The sequence below is a fragment of the Cucurbita maxima genome, unplaced genomic scaffold (genome assembly GCF_002738345.1).
Source record: "Cucurbita maxima cultivar Rimu unplaced genomic scaffold, Cmax_1.0 Cma_Scf00016, whole genome shotgun sequence".
Lineage (NCBI taxonomy): Eukaryota > Viridiplantae > Streptophyta > Magnoliopsida > Cucurbitales > Cucurbitaceae > Cucurbita > Cucurbita maxima.
This window is the reverse complement of record NW_019272032.1, coordinates 4,612,260-4,630,805: the sequence shown is the minus strand read 5'-3', so window position 1 is coordinate 4,630,805 and position 18,546 is coordinate 4,612,260. Positions and strand designations below refer to the sequence as shown.

General features: G+C 39.3%; 6 protein-coding genes across 6 annotated transcripts; 5 read left to right on the top strand and 1 right to left on the bottom strand.

Moving 5' to 3' along the window:
* The first annotated feature begins 1,352 nt into the window (after nucleotides 1–1,352).
* On the top strand, nucleotides 1,353–3,223 carry LOC111491093 (11S globulin seed storage protein 2-like). Its single transcript, XM_023139840.1, has 4 exons — nucleotides 1,353–1,700; nucleotides 1,783–2,063; nucleotides 2,145–2,588; nucleotides 2,656–3,223. The coding sequence occupies exons 1-4, from the start codon at nucleotides 1,400–1,402 to the stop codon at nucleotides 3,061–3,063; spliced, it is 1,434 nt and encodes a 477-aa protein (XP_022995608.1). The 5' UTR covers nucleotides 1,353–1,399; the 3' UTR covers nucleotides 3,064–3,223.
* Nucleotides 3,224–4,295: 1,072 nt separating this feature from the next.
* On the top strand, nucleotides 4,296–6,335 carry LOC111491092 (11S globulin subunit beta-like). Its single transcript, XM_023139838.1, has 4 exons — nucleotides 4,296–4,667; nucleotides 4,830–5,068; nucleotides 5,146–5,676; nucleotides 5,758–6,335. Exons 1-4 carry the CDS (start codon nucleotides 4,346–4,348, stop codon nucleotides 6,160–6,162), a joined length of 1,497 nt encoding a protein of 498 aa, XP_022995606.1. The 5' UTR covers nucleotides 4,296–4,345; the 3' UTR covers nucleotides 6,163–6,335.
* Nucleotides 6,336–6,431: 96 nt separating this feature from the next.
* On the bottom strand, nucleotides 6,432–8,362 carry LOC111491094 (patellin-4-like). Its single transcript, XM_023139841.1, has 3 exons — nucleotides 7,982–8,362; nucleotides 7,067–7,902; nucleotides 6,432–6,977 (listed from the first exon to the last, which is right to left on the bottom strand). Exons 1-3 carry the CDS (start codon nucleotides 8,090–8,092, stop codon nucleotides 6,569–6,571), a joined length of 1,356 nt encoding a protein of 451 aa, XP_022995609.1. The 5' UTR covers nucleotides 8,093–8,362; the 3' UTR covers nucleotides 6,432–6,568.
* Nucleotides 8,363–9,420: 1,058 nt separating this feature from the next.
* Nucleotides 9,421–10,327, top strand: LOC111491244 (protein LIGHT-DEPENDENT SHORT HYPOCOTYLS 3-like). The gene has a single exon (XM_023140058.1). The coding sequence runs from the start codon at nucleotides 9,523–9,525 to the stop codon at nucleotides 10,078–10,080; it is 558 nt and encodes a 185-aa protein (XP_022995826.1). The 5' UTR covers nucleotides 9,421–9,522; the 3' UTR covers nucleotides 10,081–10,327.
* A 2,547-nt stretch (nucleotides 10,328–12,874) lies between these two features.
* LOC111491256 (protein LIGHT-DEPENDENT SHORT HYPOCOTYLS 4-like) lies at nucleotides 12,875–14,223 on the top strand. Its single transcript, XM_023140082.1, has 2 exons — nucleotides 12,875–13,472; nucleotides 13,543–14,223. The coding sequence occupies exons 1-2, from the start codon at nucleotides 13,249–13,251 to the stop codon at nucleotides 13,862–13,864; spliced, it is 546 nt and encodes a 181-aa protein (XP_022995850.1). The 5' UTR covers nucleotides 12,875–13,248; the 3' UTR covers nucleotides 13,865–14,223.
* Nucleotides 14,224–16,738: 2,515 nt separating this feature from the next.
* LOC111491254 (probable arabinose 5-phosphate isomerase) lies at nucleotides 16,739–18,321 on the top strand. The gene is made up of 3 exons (XM_023140079.1): nucleotides 16,739–17,508; nucleotides 17,669–17,892; nucleotides 18,068–18,321. The coding sequence occupies exons 1-3, from the start codon at nucleotides 16,831–16,833 to the stop codon at nucleotides 18,222–18,224; spliced, it is 1,059 nt and encodes a 352-aa protein (XP_022995847.1). The 5' UTR covers nucleotides 16,739–16,830; the 3' UTR covers nucleotides 18,225–18,321.
* Nucleotides 18,322–18,546: the final 225 nt, after the last annotated feature.

Sequence of the window (18,546 nt, the reverse complement as noted above, 5' to 3'; positions counted from 1 at the left end):
TTTTTTTTTTTTTTTTTTTTTTTTTTTTTTTTTTTTTTTTTTTTTTTTTTTTTTTTTTTTTTTTTTTGAGGAGAGGGATTGGATTCACTATTACAAAAGTTGTCAAAATTTATGGGGTTTTTATAGATTAACAAAGTTTAATAAATAAATAAATAATGAATACAGAAAAATATACCTAAAAAAAAGGTATTTTTGAGTTAGTATATATAATTTCCATACTTTATAATAAATATATTTTGTTTTTATATTAACTGGTTGAAATATATTTTGTATTTTAAAATATATTACTTCTATTATTTGATTGTTTTAGAAAAGTAACATGTTTTTATTTTTGGTTTTGGTTCTTAAATATGATATGGGCATGTGGGGGTTCTGGTGATTCGTATTTTATTATATAGTTTGTCACCTTTATAAATTAAAAAATATGAATTGATTATATTATAATATGATTGTTTTCCTTTTTCATCTAAAACTAAAGTTAGTGGGGCCTTTAAGGTGGATAATCTCTCCCTAATAAATAAATGAAATTTATATTGCAAATAGTAATGCCGACATTTTTGTGCCACTAATATAAGATTTGTATTTTTTGACGACCATGTCCACTTAACCCACATCCATTTCTATGTCGTATTCAAATTGGATTCTTTTCAACCTCATTAGACCTATAGGAAAGGTTCATGATTTTAAAATACTTTTACTAGATAGGTTTTCATACCCTTATAAGGAATGTTCGTTCTTCTCTCCAACTCCAACAGATGTGGGATCTCACTCACAATCCACTCCCCTTGAGGGCCCAACGTTCTCTCTGGCACGCCGCTCAATGTCTGACTATGATACTATTTATGATATCTCAAGTCCACTTGTATTCGTTAGGGTTTCACTTCTGAACTTTCCTTTAAGATTTTAAAATGCGTCTGCTAGGGAGAGGTTTCCACACCTTTATAAGTAATATTTTGTTACTCTCTTCAATCGACGTGAAATCTCATATTTTGCTTTTAGTTTTTTCGAAAAGTCGTGTACCAACTAAGATAATGTCTCTTTCTCATATACCAACTTGACTCCGACCATCTAATGCTTAAGGTAATAAATCATAAATCAAAATTAACGTGAACGTGAACATGAACACATACATTTCTGGTATAGCATGCTAGTTTGGCAAAACATATAAAGAAAGAGAGACAAGTGGTGAGTGCAGAGAAAGAATGATAAGAGAGAGAGAGACAAATGGTGGGCGTGTAATATAACCAATTCCATGCATCACCACGTCCCGGATTCCATTTCAGAAATCACCCCAAATGTTGCTTCATTTCAACCCCAAGCACCCACCTTTGGTCCTATATATTAACCCCTTTCCCAACTCAATTTCATCCCACCATCTCCTTTTTAACCACTTTCTACAATGGCTACCAAACTGGTACTAGCGATTCTGCTGTGCTTTGCTGTATCGTCTTTGGTGAGCGCTCAGGGGCCCGAGAGGCGCCGCTTCAGGGAAGAAGCTCAGCAATGCCGGCTCGACAGGCTTCAGGCAAGGCAGCCCTCCCGTCGGATCGAGTCAGAGGGAGGCATTAGTGAGATTTGGGATGAATCAGAGGAAGAGTTTCAGTGTGCTGGAGTTGCTGCCATGAGAAGCATCATAAGGCCCAACTCTCTCACTGTTCCTATGTTCCAAAGCTCCCCCATGCTTATTTACGTGGAGCAAGGTATCACTCCCTACAAACCTCACCTCATAACACTCTGTTTTAAGCGTATTATGAATAATTGGTTACAAATGGGGTGGAACAGGGGAGGGGTTCTTGGGGCTGAATTTCCCAGGGTGCGCAGAGACATACGAGGCACAATCATCCCAATCTTCAAGACGGTCTTCCAGGCGACTGGGGCGTCGAGTTGGCGCTGGCAAAGAGGAAGACCAACACCAAAAGGTGCGCAGAGTCCGCCGTGGTGACATGATCGTCGTCCCCGCCGGTACTGTCAAATGGTGCCACAACGACGGCGGTCAAGACCTTGTCATCGTCTCCTTCTTGGATCTCAACAACGAGGACAACCAACTGGACCTCCGCATCAGAGTATTCCAATTCTCCCTTCAAAGTCAAAAACTTTTCAGTACCAAAAAGAGATCTCTGTTCTTATATATGTGTTCTGTACAGGCATCATTCTTGGCCGGTGGACTTCCAAGAGAAGCATTAAGGCAATTTAGAGGATCAAGAGAATCGAGAGGATCAAGATCGTCAGAGGATCTAGTGAACATCTTCTCTGGGTTCGATCAGGAGCTTCTTGCAGAGGCATACAACATTCCATCAGACCTGGCCAGGAAAATCCAAGAACAAAGGAGCAACGGATTGATCGTGAAGTGCGAGGAAGACATGTCGTTTTTGACACCGGAGGAGGAAGAGGAAGAACCGAGTGCATCTCCTTCTTCAAATGGGCTGGAAGAAACCATCTGCACTGCACGAGTCCAGCACAACATGAACACACAAAAGGAAGCCGATGTGTACTCAAGGGAGTCCGGTAGAATCAACATTTTGAACCGACTCAAGCTCCCCATTCTCAAATACATGGACATGAGCGCGGAGAAAGGCCATCTTTTCCCGGTAAAAAAACTAATTCATTTTCCTCCTTCCAGCCTCCATTCCTAACATTTGGCTTCCCCCATTGCAGAACGCTCAATACAACCTGCACTGGTCAATGACCGACCACAGATTGGTGTACGTGGTGGAGGGAGAGGCAGAAATTCAGATATCGGATGACTACGGCAACCAAGTTTTCAACGGGAGGGTTTCGAAAGGAAGCATGTTTGTGATCCCCCAATTCTACGCCTCACTAGCCCAGGCAGGCCCAGAAGGGTTCGAATGGGTCACTTTCAAGACCTCAAAGCAGCCCATGAAAAGCCCAGTCGTTGGCTACACCTCCCTCTTCAGAGCCCTCCCGCAACAAGTCCTGGAACAATCATTCCAAATCACAGCAGGAGAGGCCCAGCAACTGAAGCAGACCAGAAGCAGACACACTTTCCTGTTCCCTCCTTCTAGCAGCAGCAGCAGCAGCCGCCGCCGCCGTAGGTTCCCTTAAAGAAGCTCCCTTTTGCATGTGATAGAGAGTAGAGAGATAAAAGAAAACGAATAAGGCCAGACGGTACCACAGCGCAGTAGAGTTTTAAAATTATGGTTATATGTAATAATAATATATGAATGCAATAAAAAATATGTGGCCGGTCGGCCTTCTTTCCTCATTTTCTGTTCATATGTTCACCATTTTATTTTCATTATTAAGCATGTGGATTATAGACTTAAATATGATCCATACTAAATGTGTAAATTCAAACAATTAATTAATTAATGCATTATACAAACAAAAGTTGTGTAATTACTAATTAGCAACAAACATGTTTAATTAATTGGTTTCATTAAATGTATTTTTTGCAATTGAAGTTTTCCCGAGCAATATTCTATTTATTAGTTATTTATTAACTCAATTAGTGATGGATTAGTACTCAAACAGTGTGCTAAATAAACCCGATCTCTCATTTTATAATTTTTTTTCTTTTTTTAAAACCATTGTAAATAAATAAACTGTTCATCTCTATATAAGAACTTTTTAATTTTTTAATTAAGGAGACGATGGTTTTAAAAAAAGAAAAAAAAATGATACAATAATATTTTCATCTTTATACTTATCAATACAATATTTTTAATTATTTTTAGAAGTTCAAAGGCTTAAATACTTTTTAAAAACAATTAAAATTTCAGATATAGATCTTTTTTTATATAATTTAGCTTAGATTAATTATGTTATTAAATCAAAACTATACTTTTATTTTTTTGTTTTAAATTGTAATTTTTTTAAAAATATATATATATATATATATATTTAGATCAGATGATGAAAATTGGAAAAAGAGGAGGAATGAAGTTTAAAATGATTACTTATTTGAAATTTTTTTATCAGGTATTAAATTTTTTGAATAAATAAAAATGAAATTCCGATTGGCATTTCATCAAATATAAAGAAACCTCATTGTCACTGTGAGGGAAATGAGAAATTCATTAGGGAACATAAACAACAAATGAATGACATGAGAAAAACGACACAACATGATAAACGACACAACATAGAGTGGCAAGCAGAATAGCTATAAAGGGATCAGCATTTACCATCCAATATTTCAGAACCCGAAAGCCACCTGCAACATGACATACAATGATGTGTGCAACAATAGGGTTTCCGCAGGCATGCAATTTGAAGAATGGCTCAATCTTCTTTACGCGTGTCCCTGCTTTCTTCCCTCTATAAACCCCTATTCTCCCCATTTCCCACTCCAAACACAGCCCTTTTCTACATCCAAACACCAACCATGGGAACTCACCGTTTCCTCTCCCTTTCCCTCTGTTTCCTCTTCCTCTTCAATGCCTGTCTAGCAACCCACCAGGACGCCAACTCCCACAGGCGCTTCAGCGAGGGCCAGCGCCGGTACCGCCAGTGCCGCCTCGACAGGCTCGATGCCCTCGAACCCTCCCACCGCATCGAGGCCGAAGGCGGCGTCATTGAGATATGGGACCCCAATCACGAGATGTTCGAGTGCGCTGGCGTGGCTATCCAGAGATATATTATTGACCCTAATGGCCTTCTTCTTCCGCAATACACCAATGCCCCACGTCTTATCTACATTGAAAGAGGTACTCATTTCGGTTATTAATAAATAAATAAATAAATAAATAAATAAATTAATTAATTAATTAATTAATCAATTAATAAATTAATTAATCAATCAATTAATTAATTAATTAATTAATCAATTAATCAATTAGTCAATTAATTATACCTTGTGATTTTAACAGGGAGAGGGTTCAAGGGAGTTGTACTTCCGGGCTGCCCTGAAACATACCAAGAATCTCAGCAATCGGCGCAGGAGTTCCGAGACCGCCATCAGAAGATCCGCCACGTACGCGCCGGTGACCTCTTCGCTGTGCCTGCTGGTTCTGCTCATTGGTCCTATAACGATGGTAACGAGAAGCTTATTGCCATTGTTCTTCTGGACGTCGGCAACAACGCCAACCAACTCGACTTCCATCCAAGGGTAAAGGCAACGCATCAGACTTGATTAAAATTAGCATTTAAATGAAATGAGATTTACATGTATTAACTAAGATGCAGACATTCTACTTAGCCGGAAATCCAGAGGAGGAGTTCAAGGAGTCGAGATCGGACAGAGAGCGTGAACAGAGACGAGAACAGAGCCCTCGGAAGGGATCCCCCAACAAAAACAACATCTTCTACGCCTACGACGACAGAGTCCTTGCAGAAATTTTCAACATAAACGTGGAGACAGCGAGGAAGCTCCGAGGGGAAGACGACCTCAGGCGTAACATCATCAAGGTTGAGGGAGAGCTGGAGGTGATCAAGCCACCGAGATCCCACGGAGGACGCAGAGGAGAGGAGCGAGAATGGGAGGAGGAACAAGAAGAAGAGAGAGAAAGAGAGCGTGAGCACCGCCAACGCCGCCGATGGGCTGATAATGGATTGGAAGAAACCATTTGCTCTTTGAGACTCAAGGAGAACATAGGCGACGCCTCCCGCGCTGATATCTACACCCCTGAAGCTGGTCGTCTCAGCTCTACCAACAGCCACCGCTTCCCCATCCTCCGCTGGCTTCAGCTCAGCGCCGAGCGCGGCGTTCTTTACAGGGTAAGTAAGAATTTAGGCATACAGCATCTGGCTATGCTCTCACATAATTTGGTATTATTATGATTATTATTGTTATTGCAGAATGCGATGTACGTTCCACACTGGAACATGAACGCACACAGCGTAATATTCGTGACAAGAGGGCGAGCGAGAGTACAAGTAGTAGACGACAGAGGCCAAACCGTATACGACGGGGAGCTACAACAACGCCAACTCCTAGTGGTCCCACAAAACTTCGGCATAGTGAAAAGAGCAAGCGAGGAAGGGTTTGAGTGGGTTTCCTTCAAGACCAACGACCAGGCAATGGTCACCCCACTGGCTGGCCGCACCTCCGCCTTGAGAGCATTCCCCGTTCAAGTCCTTGCCAGCGCCTACAGAATCTCCACAGAAGAGGCTCGAAGGCTCAAATTCAACCGGGAAGAGACCACTCTGCTGCCCCCAAGCATGTCATCCGCGCGCAGGGCCAACCCAGTGGAAGCAATGTAAAGGGCTTGGCTTGCTCGACCAGTCGGTTTGGTAGGAACTAGGAATGGGCCGGTTTTGGCTTTTGGGCTTTGGTTTTATGGTGTAATAATTTAGGGTTTAAAGCTTCGGAATGACGACGACGATGATGATCATAATAATAATAGAAATAAAGACGAGGCCAAGTTTATCTACGTTTAACTAATAAAATGATCCAATATATATATATATATATATATATATATATTCATATATATGCAACCGTTTAAAGTGGAGATTACTCAAATTTTTGTGGACCCTACGCTCTGTGTGATTCAAATTTCTAGTTCAAAAAGAAACACAACACGTGAGATTGAAATGAAAAAATTGAAGAATTAGAAAATAGAAGTCTGTCCCACCTCCAATTATATGAGTGCTATGAAAGGTGCTGCTATTTGCTGAATAAGATGTACATAGGGACAGTGGGCTTGGCTTTGGATCTGTAGTAAACCGTCTTCTTGTACTTGAAATTTGGATTCTCAATTGTGAGCACAATCCTCCCTGGCTCACTTATGTAGAAACAATTCCTCAAGCTCTCCCCCACTTTCTTCTGATTCTCTAGCTGAATTCGATACGATCCTTCATCGTCTGGCACGAACTCTTCCTTGTATACAACGTCCCATCCCACCACCGTCACGTCCCACACCATCGTCACCCCAACCTGGGCTGGGATTTCAATGGTCACAGCCGTGTTTCCTTTAATGTCGACCTGCGATGCTTTATCCATGGGCGAGAAGTCGTCGTCGTCTCCTCTCATAAGCCCGCCATATTGAATTGGCAAGTGTTCGGGGGCTATAAACCTTGATCATCTCAAGAGATGGAATGAATTGAATTAGTTGGTTGAAGAAAAGGAACACAAAATATATGCATATAGGAATAATTGGCTCACTTGAGAAGGGTCTTTGTGACTTTTGATGGATTGGCAAAGACGAACTTGGCCTTGGTTTTGTGGCTGATGATCTTGGATCGAAGAAGGTGGCGTGCGTAGTACCAAAATGGAGCGTTTATGACTATATTTTTATAGACGAGTTCGGGGTAATTGTCACGTAAGAGCAAGAGAGCTCTCTTGTTAAGCGTACGAAACTCCTTGGTGGCAGGTCCGGACGCGTTCTTCAAATCGGTGATCTGAAGAATAGAATCAACCCCTCCCTTTTCAAATCGAAGCTGTTTAATCCCTTTCTCCATATTCTGAACCATCCATCTCAACAACTCCTCGCATTTCTCCTCTGTTCCAAACGTCCTCTGCCACATCTCTCTGTCCATCAAAACCCCGTTTGCATGAAACCACAACGGATGCCCCTCCCGATCTCGACCGTTCAGAAAACCCACCAAATTCTGAAGACCGCCGTCCAATTTCTCCTCAACAATCCCATCCGCCTTGTATTCTCTGCGCCATTTCAAAGTCTTTCTCAGCATCTCAAATGCTTCGTGGACTTTGTAGTGTTTGGCTTTCAGGAACTTCTGCAACAAAATGTCGGTTCCTTGGTGGCCTTTACTCGGCAATAAAGGCACTCCCCATAGCGTTATTTCTTTTATCTCTTCTCTGGCTTTCTCGGCGTCTTTTATGTCAACACTTGGGTCGGGTTTGCCCATCAGATAATTCCCTGCTATTGCATCCTCCACTCTGTATCGCAGTTCTATCAAAGCCTTCTTCTTTTTCTTCTTTCTCATCTTCTTTTCCATTGCCTCCAAATCTTTCTCCACCATTTCGCCGTCCGCTCTTTCCTGTACGTGTGTTCATTAAACATGAATATCAAAATTAAAGGCAGATAAATTTATGAAAAGAATTAATTATGGAGGAGACCAGATCATCGTCTAGAAAGTAAAGATCTTGGTCCAAGTTCATGATGCTCTTCAGATCGGCTTCCACAGTAATGTGGTCGTAGATCTTCTTCCCATTTCTCCCGGCCACCATTATATCTTCTTCTTGGAATTCCAGGACTCCGGCGGCCGGTGAGAGAGGATGCCGGAAAACCGGATGCGGCCTGGCTAGAACAGATCAGAACCAAGGACTGACACATGCAAATTGAGGCTTCATTGTATGGAAAGAAAAGAAGCTGTCTTGAATCATCTCACGGGAGAGGCTGTAAGTTCTTCATACCCTCAAAGCCATTAGTTTTTCTTCTCCCAAATTTAGAACTTTTTTTTTTTTTTTTAACATTTATTTCCAATCATGTGTTCCTAACAAAACTCATGAGCAGATTTGTAGATATGGTCTAGCGGTTACCAAATCCGTGGTTCTTATCAATTCATCCCATTTCAAATATCCCTTTTTACAATAAAAAAAAAAAAAGAAAAAAAAAAAGAATATTATTTCTTTTGTTTGATCCCATTCTTGTAATTTTGTATATATATATTTTTTTTCAATTTAAGGCTGAATTTGATAAAGTTTTTATAGTAAATTGTTGGGCTTGGCCCAGGTCCAATAATGGCAGGTCCATAAAAAAGAAAGTAGATTATTTATTTATTTATTTAAAGTTTTTTTTTTTTTTTTTTTCATTTCACAAAGATCCAAACTTGGGAAATGTTTTGACGTATGAAAGAATCCTTTAGAACACAGAATCGCGAAGGAATCAATTCCATTTCGCTGAGAACCAAAAACATCATGTTTTGTTGGTATAAAATTGGCATAATTTTGGAAAGGTATATGTGGCTACTCTCACACTGTGTTGTGTCAGTTCATCTTTTACTTGTTTCTTTTTGTTTTGTTTGGTTGTTAAGTTGAAACATGTCGTGCGTAGAAGGTAGCCATGTTACCCCATGCATGCCCTTCGAGTTCCCAACAGAGAGGCCCCAAGACTAGGCCTCGGCTCCACTCCTCTCCTCCTCCTCCTCAACACCAGCATGGCTTTACATTTGATTCAATTCATTTTGGGTTCAACTTCTTTTTGGGGTTAAAAATGTAAAAGATTACATATTTAGAGACCAAAACCAAAGGGGGACAAGAATGAGCAGTGTAGCAGTTCTTTCTGGGATTTCTTGTTTATGGCTTAAAACAATGTAACCAAACCCCAAGAACCTCAACTCTTCTCCTTTCCCATCATCCATCTTATCAAATAATAATAATAATAATAATAATTCATTTTTCTCTCTCCCTTCTTAGGCTCTTACACACACTTGAAGATTGCAAATTTAATAATACCAATCAAATCTTATATGTCTTTTTTTTTCTTTTTGTCCTGACACCCACATCGAAGATAATAAACTCGAGCTCATTTAGTTCATCAATCTCTCTCTCTCTCTCTCCCCCACTTCAATATTTAGTTCCACACCCCTCACGGAACAACAAAAAAAAGAAACCCTAGCTCCTCCCTTCAAGCTACTTCCATATTTCCCATAAACCAAATGGACTCCATCACTGAATTTGAAGGCCTCAACGCCCAACAATTTGGAGGCTCCAGTGTTCCAAATTTAGGTGGTGGGTCGTCTTCTTCTTCTTCTTCTTCTTCCTCTTCTTCTTCTTCAAACAGCCGCTATGAGAACCAAAAACGGCGAGATTGGAACACATTTTGCCAATACCTGAAAAATCACCGACCCCCACTTACCCTTTCAAGGTGTAGCGGAGCTCATGTTCTTGAATTCCTTCGGTATTTGGACCAATTTGGTAAGACCAAAGTCCACACTCCGATCTGCCCTTTCTACGGCCATCCCAACCCTCCAGCCCCATGTCCCTGCCCTCTCCGCCAAGCATGGGGCAGCCTGGATTCCCTTATTGGCCGCCTTCGTGCAGCCTTTGAAGAGAACGGTGGGATGCCGGAAGCTAACCCCTTTGGTGCCCGTGCTATTAGGCTTTATCTTCGAGAGGTTCGTGATGTGCAGTCTAAGGCAAGAGGAATTAGCTATGAGAAGAAGAAACGAAAGCGCCCTCAACAACAAATCCTTCCACCTCCCACAGGAGCTTAAATCCCAAAAAAAAAACTACATCAAAAAAATTCAAACTTTATAATCAAGAAGCCAATTAGAGGGTACCCCTCTTATTTAATTGCCCTTTCCTTCGAATCAATGCTCTTAAATATGCTTTTTCAATCAATTCTAGGGTTACTTCAAATTTCCCTAAATCTCCTTACGTTAAACAAGAGGGAATTTGATTTGTAAGTTTTTCATGTGCAACCCTCTTCATGAATCACAAATTTAATCATCAGTCTCATCTCTCTCTCTTTGCCTTTAATTGTGTCCTTCTAAATTTTTCTTCTTCTTAAAAGCGAATTTTTAATGGGCCAAATCCATATATGATGATTGTGTATCTGAGTTGAGTATAGTTTGAGCAATTGTCTTTTCTTGCTGTGTTCTCTGTGTTGCGTTCCAGAAGTTGAAAACAGGCATTCGATTATATCATAAATTATTATGCTTTTGATGCAAAACAGTGTCGGTGAGATCAACCCTGATCTGTTTGGGGGCATGAGTTTGAATCTGGGTGGAATTGGGTTTCAAATTCAAACCCCAGCCTAAACACTTACCATCCCGAGCGTTCAAGTAACAAATGGGTTCCACCATTTTTTTCTCAATCTCTTCAAAGATTTTTTTAATTATTATGATATTTTTTCATCCTTTTTTGAAAAAAAAAAAAGAAAGTAGAGTTTTTTATACTATTAACAATAGTTCAACACATATATAAATCTCTAAATTTAAGATAAAAAATATATATATTCGACCACTCACTCGATGCATTTTTAATTTATTAAAAGAACAATATTTAATTTTCAAAATAAGATATGCCCAAAAAAATAAGAACAAGTATTGATTTTGAACTTAGTTATATTAAAATAACGTAGACAATGTACGTGGGGTTCGTCTTAGTCTCATAGTTTAGGGTTAGAGGTGAAGAAAAAAAAGAAAAGATTTGAGAAAAATGTTAAGAAATTGGATTTTGTTTGTGGTGGTGTCATGTCATTTGGTGATGACAATGGAAAAGACAAGTGGTGCAACCGTAATTTCTTGATTCATTCTGCTACTATATTTAGTAGATTATGATGTCATGGGTTGAAAAAACTAGCTGTTTTCACTTATTTACTTGTAAAGTTGCAGCTCAAAGCTTCCTTCTTTGTCGTGTCAGTGTCTCCCATGTCCAACAAGCTCACTGCTTTTCTGAAACTTACAGCATTAAAACTAAAGTAAAGAAGAGGAGTAAAAAAAACAAAGAAATGGAATTACAAAATGTGTTATGATTAATGCATAAAACATTAGATTTTAAGGATAGTTAAGTTGGTAGGAGACTACTCATTGTGACAAGAAAGGGAGTGATTGAGCAGTTCTTCACATGTCACATGTGGATTAGACACACATCAACAGCAAGCATTAATCAACCAACCAAATCACACGCCATTTTCCACCTTTTAACTGAGAATTCATTATGTTTTTCCCTTTTCCGTTCATCTTAATTTTGAATTACCGGAAAACATTGTGTACTAGTGAGAGAATTGTATGTACGATTTGGAGGGAGATCTAACTTCATGATTCTAGTAATTGGTCGAAAGAAGGCGATCGTTGAACCGAAGGAACCCCCTTGGCCCTAGTTGATTTGAATCTAGAATGGTCTTAAAGGATTACCATGGAATTTGAAAAGAAAACATTATGAAAAGGAGCTGAGGGTAGTTTGTTCAAATTCTATGATTTTGGTCACAAAATTTCAAATCTGTTAGAAAGTAATGGAGAAGGTGGATATGTTTCCACTGAATTATGTGTTCTAAGGATGGATCACAATCAATCTTCCATCAACAACAGTGCCATCTTTTTGGTTAATAGTCACCAATTGATCGGATTAGGGAGCAACAAGGACATCCATTTGGACACACCCTTGAAGCAACCCTGAACTATTTGTCGCCACCAGAAAGCGACTCTCCCTTATCTCTATTTATGTCGACTTCCATCTGTATTTAAATCTCTAATATTTTGATCAACAAAATATGTCTGAACTAATTAAATTATACATTGATTCACCCATTAATTGCTTATTTTATAGAGGGAGCGAAGTTTTCTAAGAACAACCTAAGAGACTGAAGAATTAAGTTGTGAGTGATGCAAACATCCTTAAATGTATTAACATTTAGAATTGTGTGAATCATTGTTTTGAAGGATAATAGGGTACGAACAGGCCTTAACTCTCCCTTTTTGTAGGCCTTGTAATCTAACCATCCTTATTTTTGTGGAGGAGAAGCGGATACCCTTTGGCCCATAATAAAGTCATTCTACCCTTAACTGGTGTTCTCGAATGTACCGTGGACAAAACTTTCCCATTCATTCGTACCTAAATTAGTCAAGAAGTTATGAGTCTAAGTTATCAGTTTAAATCTTACGTTCATAATCGAATGATTCAAAGTCTTGACCTCTTGATCGAACATGTCATCGACAAACGAAAAGATGTGATGTTTTGAAAAAAAAGAAGGGTACAACAAATTAACTATCAGTTTTCATCTCTTACCCTGCATTTAACTACCAACTCCATTTGTCTTCCACTGCCACCCATCTGTCGCAATGCCCACAATCAGCTTTTACGTAGCAACCTTCCAAAAAAATTCACACCTCTCAACATCAAATTATTAAAAAGAAAATATAAATAGTAAAATAAGTATGAAATGAATAAATATGAATTAATTTGAATTTTAATGTCCACATATTTGATTGATCTTAAGATGTTTAATATGAGGGTAAAATTGTCCAGAAAGGAGGAAAAAAGGAAGGGTTGCTAAATGTAACATCTTGTTGTCTCCAAAACTCAACTCACTGTTCTTTCCCTCTCTCTTTGTGTACAGTTTGGATGAGAGGGAATGGAAGAACAATCCCATCAATCACCAAAAAACTTAGTTGTTCTACCTTTTTTAGAAAACCCCAAACAAAACCAATATCCTTTCAACTACACAAATCCAAACAATACGCCCTTCTTCACATCTTCTTCCCAATCTCATCAAAAATCCACCTTTTACTTTACCCTCCTCACCTTCTTCCTTACAATCCCCATATCACTGCCCTATAACAACAGCAACAACAACAACCCTGATTTTGTCTCTTCAAAAATCAGCTGCAACCAACAGTCTTTAACAAACAGACCAAAAAAGAAAAGGAAAGGAAATTAGGATGGACTTCTCAGGGAGTAGCAGCAATAGCATCAACATCAACAACAACAACAACAACAACATCGCCATGAACCACCAACACTCCGCAACAGCCTCCTCTTCCAGCAGCAGATATGAGAATCAAAAGCGCCGTGACTGGAAAACTTTCGGTCAATACCTCAACAATCATCGCCCACCGCTCGCCCTCTCACGATGTAGCGGAGCTCATGTCCTCGAATTCCTCAGGTACTAAATTACTTCAAATAAAAAATGAACTGAATTGCTTCAAAGTTACAAGCTTTGTGAGTGAGCGCAGGTACCTAGATCAATTTGGAAAGACGAAAGTGCACACACCCATCTGCCCTTTCTACGGCCTTCCGAACCCTCCCGCACCCTGCCCATGCCCTCTTCGGCAGGCGTGGGGGAGCCTCGACGCTTTGGTGGGGCGGCTTCGAGCCGCTTTTGAAGAGAATGGAGGGAAGCCTGAAGCCAATCCATTTGGGGCTAGAGCTGTGAGGCTGTATCTTCGTGAGGTTCGTGATGTGCAGTCAAAGGCCAGAGGGATCAGCTACGACAAGAAAAGAAAGCGCCCACCATCTCAACACCCCTTGCCTCCTCCTCACGCTGCACCTTCATGAGATCAAATCATATCACAAAAGGACCAAAATTTCCCCAATTGGTTATTGCTCTAAACCTCTTCCAAAATCATGGGGTTTTTTTTTTTTTGTTTTTTTTTTATCTCTTTTTTTTCATTGCTAAATCAAATAAGTTGCGGATTTTCACTCTCTTCTTCGGTTAGGGTTTGGAAAATTTGAAGCTTTTTTTTTTTAAAATAAAATTTTCTGAAAAAGTTTGTAAGTCTGTGTAAAGGCGTAGATCTCTGCTTTTGATGCAAATACTAGCAGTGTTACTATTTGTACACTTGTGTTCATCCTTTCAAAATCTGTACTCTCCAGTTATTCATGTATGCTTAAACACTATCACTTCCATTTTCTAATTTCTGACCTTAATCATCAACATTATTGCCGTGTTATTTCTTTGCCCTACACGGAAAAAGGGTTACAGAAATCTCAATAATCTTGTTCAAATCTTGTTATGAGATTCCAAGTTCTTATTTTTATTAATCCCCTTTCATAAAATTCTTCTGTTTAGTTGAGGGATGGCACAAAGAACCCCCTTTTTATGCTGCTGGGTTTACATTAATACTGAGTTTTAATGTCACCCAGAATTTTATTGTCTCTCTGTCATTAGTTTCTGTGGTGTGAAACAACTTGAGAAAAATGGATTAAAATAGAGAAATTACGATGTGGTAGGAGGCCAATTCTTGGCATTGTTTATTACATTTAACGAAGACAACTTCTGCAGTTGGTTTCTGATGATTAGACAGAACACAAAAACAAAATTAAGTATTGCTTCATATTGTTGTCCGATGAGTTTTAACAATCCTCGTATTTTGAGGTTATTTTGTTGTGTCCACTCAAATTACCTCAATGCATGTTTTCCGTTCTAATTAGTTTAAGTTTTGGAGTAAAAATTTGATATTTTCCCTATTTCTCTATCTAATATTCGTGTGAAATATGTAACTAGTGACTTATTGTAAATCAACAATCGACTGAAACCAAAAACCCGATGCCCGAGGTAAAATATTGAAAATTGGAGTTGAACGAGCCAGGACTGAAGATAATTGGAGTTGAAGGATCAATGAGTGTCGTAATTGAGAGGAGGATTTGAATGAACGGTAGCGTCGAGAAAGTGAGAATGGCTAGAAAAATGATCGTTGAGTGCATTGAATCATGTAATTCTTAGCAAATGTGTTAGAGTTCGCAGAGTTCATTGTTGAGTCGAAGAACATATCTGACTTCTTTTCTATAATATTGTCGTTCATCGATAACTCAAACGAAAATATGAGATGTTGAATTCGAAAACGTAACCATATACGACACCATAAGAAAGAATGGAGTATGAGTTGGAGAATAAGAGGAGAGTTTGGGGTATTTTAGTTTAAGAGAAACACTAGATTCACCACTGAAACAAAAAGGGAGGTGGGCATTTAGAAAATGAAAAAGGAAAGAAAGAATATGAGTATTCGTAGATGCTCCTAATGTTTTTTAAAAAGAAGATTTGGCAAGCAAAGAGGGGCAGCCATTGGACACACCAATTTTCGCAAGTGCAGCGAGTGGGTGAATATTAAAAGCTTATGTGCCATTGCATGCCCTCCTACTCATTCCATCCCTAACCTACACTTCCAACTAAAACCTCAAAACCTTTACGCCTTTCCCACGAAATGCATATTATTACATCCCATCTAATATTTTCTCCAAAGCCTTCTTTAAATTAAAATAAAAAAAAAAAAAAAACATTTTCCATATTTATAAACAGCTACCTCTACAAATTGGACCTGTAAAGACGTTGACATGACAACGGTCTCGTACGGAGCGGTCCCAGATTAGGACCTCATCGTTCCGCGGGTAATGACCGCACTGTCACTGTAGCCGACACCCCTCACAGCTCCGCACGTGGCCTGCACTTTCCGCTATTCACAGGCGGCTCCACGATCTTTCTTTTTTTTCTTTTTTTTCTTTTTTTGTATTTAAAGCGACTTGTAAATCTTAAACCAAACTTTGCTCCTAAATCCTTCCAATCCACCGTAGGATACATTATTATTGTGTACTGTACTAGGTTTGATGTCTTCCATTGATTCCACGTCGATTGCATCTTTATTATGGTAATGGTGCACTCACATTTGGGCCTTCAACTCGGCCCAAATTGCATTGTTTCTTATGGGCTTCTTTGCTTAATCTCTGTTTCGCATGGGCTTACCTTCACCAATTTCAAACTTTTATAAATATATAAATTTTTAATTTTGTGTGAACCTTTAAAAGAAAATCAGTTTTAGAACAAAATTTGTAATTTTATCTTTTAGAAATTGGTATTTTTTTTTTTTTACATCAAAATTAATAATTCTTTTCTTTTAACTCTACAGCAGCATGACGAGACTAAACTGTCAACATTTGAAATGATAATTAGTGTTTTATTTATCAAACTTTGTTTAAATTAGCTTACAAATCTAGTAATATAATGGAGCAATAACGAGTCAAGATGCTCATGACATTAGATTATTTTTTAATGTCGAGGTCAATAATATATTACTTAATCAATAAAGTTATGTTCACCAATTTGAGCATAGCTCAGCTGGTTAATGTATATATTATCAATCAAGACATTTGAGGTTCAAGTCTCATGTATCTCATACGAGGTAATAATCAGTTGAGTTATGCTTAAATTGATATTTTTATTTTCATATTTATATTTGATATTTAAAATATTATTAGTTTCATTAAATACATAATACATTTTCTTTTGGAACATCACAAACAAGCTTATTATTAATGTTATAAAATATATGAAATGAGAGGAACATTAGATTCTTAATTTCAAGAGGGCATAAATCCACCGACAGAGGTGAGCTGTAATTGTAAAGCAACGGAAATTGGTGTCGTTGTCTTCTCCATTTTACTAAAATGTGAAGCCAAAACCAGAGATGAAATAAAATCCGGTTTTGTTTCTTGTCTGTCTCTCTTTGAATTCTGAATTCAGTTCGCTAATGGGGTCTCTTCCTCCGGTTGGGGATATGTCCCTTTCTTCATGCCAATGGCCCCCAAAATCCCCAAATCCAAATCCAGATCTAAGCCCTATCGACGAATCTACACTCCTCGATCTCTTCAAATCCCAGCAAAATCACCTCAATTTCTTCTTCCACAATCTCGATCTCTCTCAGACTCTGAAATTCACCGTTACCCTTCTCAACGCACCCGGTACCATCTTCTTCTCCGGCGTCGGCAAGTCCGGTTTCGTCGCTCGTAAGATCTCACAAACCCTAGTTTCACTCGGAATCCGATCCGCGTTTCTTTCCCCTCTCGACGCGCTTCATGGGGATATCGGCATCTTGAATTCCGGCGATGTTCTTGTGCTCTTTAGCAAGTCTGGCAACACCGAAGAGCTTCTTCGCCTGGTTCCTTGCGCTAGGGCGAAAGGTGCGTACCTCATCGCCGTCACCTCTGTTGAAGCCAATGTGCTTGCTGGGGTTTGTGATATGAATGTGCATTTGCCTCTCGAGCGTGAATTATGCCCTTTTGATCTGGCCCCGGTCACCTCCACTGCGATTCAGATGGTTTTTGGTGATACTGTGGCGATTGCGCTCATGGGTGCGCGCAATTTGACCAAAGAGGAATATGCCACTAATCACCCCGCTGGGAGGATCGGCAAAAGCCTCATTTTCAAGGTACTTCTCCTTTTACTTCACTTGATTGATCTTCAGCTGGTTTCGACTTGTTTACATAGCTCTGTTTTTGAACTCCCGACTTAATTTTATCACCAATTTTCAGTATCTTAATGCAACACTAAGTTGTTTCAGATAAGTACGGATGTTATTTTGGTGGCAGGTAAAAGATGTGATGAAGAAACAGAGTGAGCTTCCTGTGTGCAAAGAAGGAGATCTAATAATGGATCAATTGGTGGAGCTTACCAGCAAAGGATGCGGCTGCCTACTTGTCATAGATGAGGAATATCACCTGATTGGGACATTTACCGACGGTGATTTGAGGCGCACTCTCAAAGCTAGTGGTGAAGGCATCTTCAAGCTCACTGTGGGCCAAATGTGCAACAGGTACGAATCTCTAATACTCACTCATTTTAGTTGATATCATGAGATACAAGATCTTGCTATTTGCCAAACTTGTACTATCTGGATACAGACTTCAACAACTGATGCAGAGGATGCCATTCTTTACGTTGATACCCAATAGTTTAGGGATTGATTTTGATGGTAAACCGTATGACAGGAAACCGAGAACAATTGATCCCGAGGCGATGGCGGTGGATGCCATGAAAAAGATGGAAGCTCCCCCATCTCCTGTTCAATTTCTGCCTGTTATCAATCTTCAAAATATGTTGATTGGCATTGTCACATTACATGGCCTAGTTTCTTCAGGACTGTGATTGACATATGCCACATTTCTTTATTGTTCAATTCTTTGAATTACTGTTCAACATTGATAATGCAATCGAAGTGTATAAGAAAACTTGATATTATGTAGCCCGAGTCCTCTTATATTCTTAAGCCTTGGTAGAGCCTGGTGCCATGTGTCCGTGCCAATGAAGTGTGTGCACGACTCGGGTAGGAAGGGCTTCAGACGCGTATTCTTTTTAACTAAATCTTTGAACTGGTTGAGTGTATTTCTTTTACGACCTAAATTCTCATTTGTCCTTTGGGAAAAACTACTACCAAATCTAGCAAAAGGAAAAGGTATAAGCGCTGGTT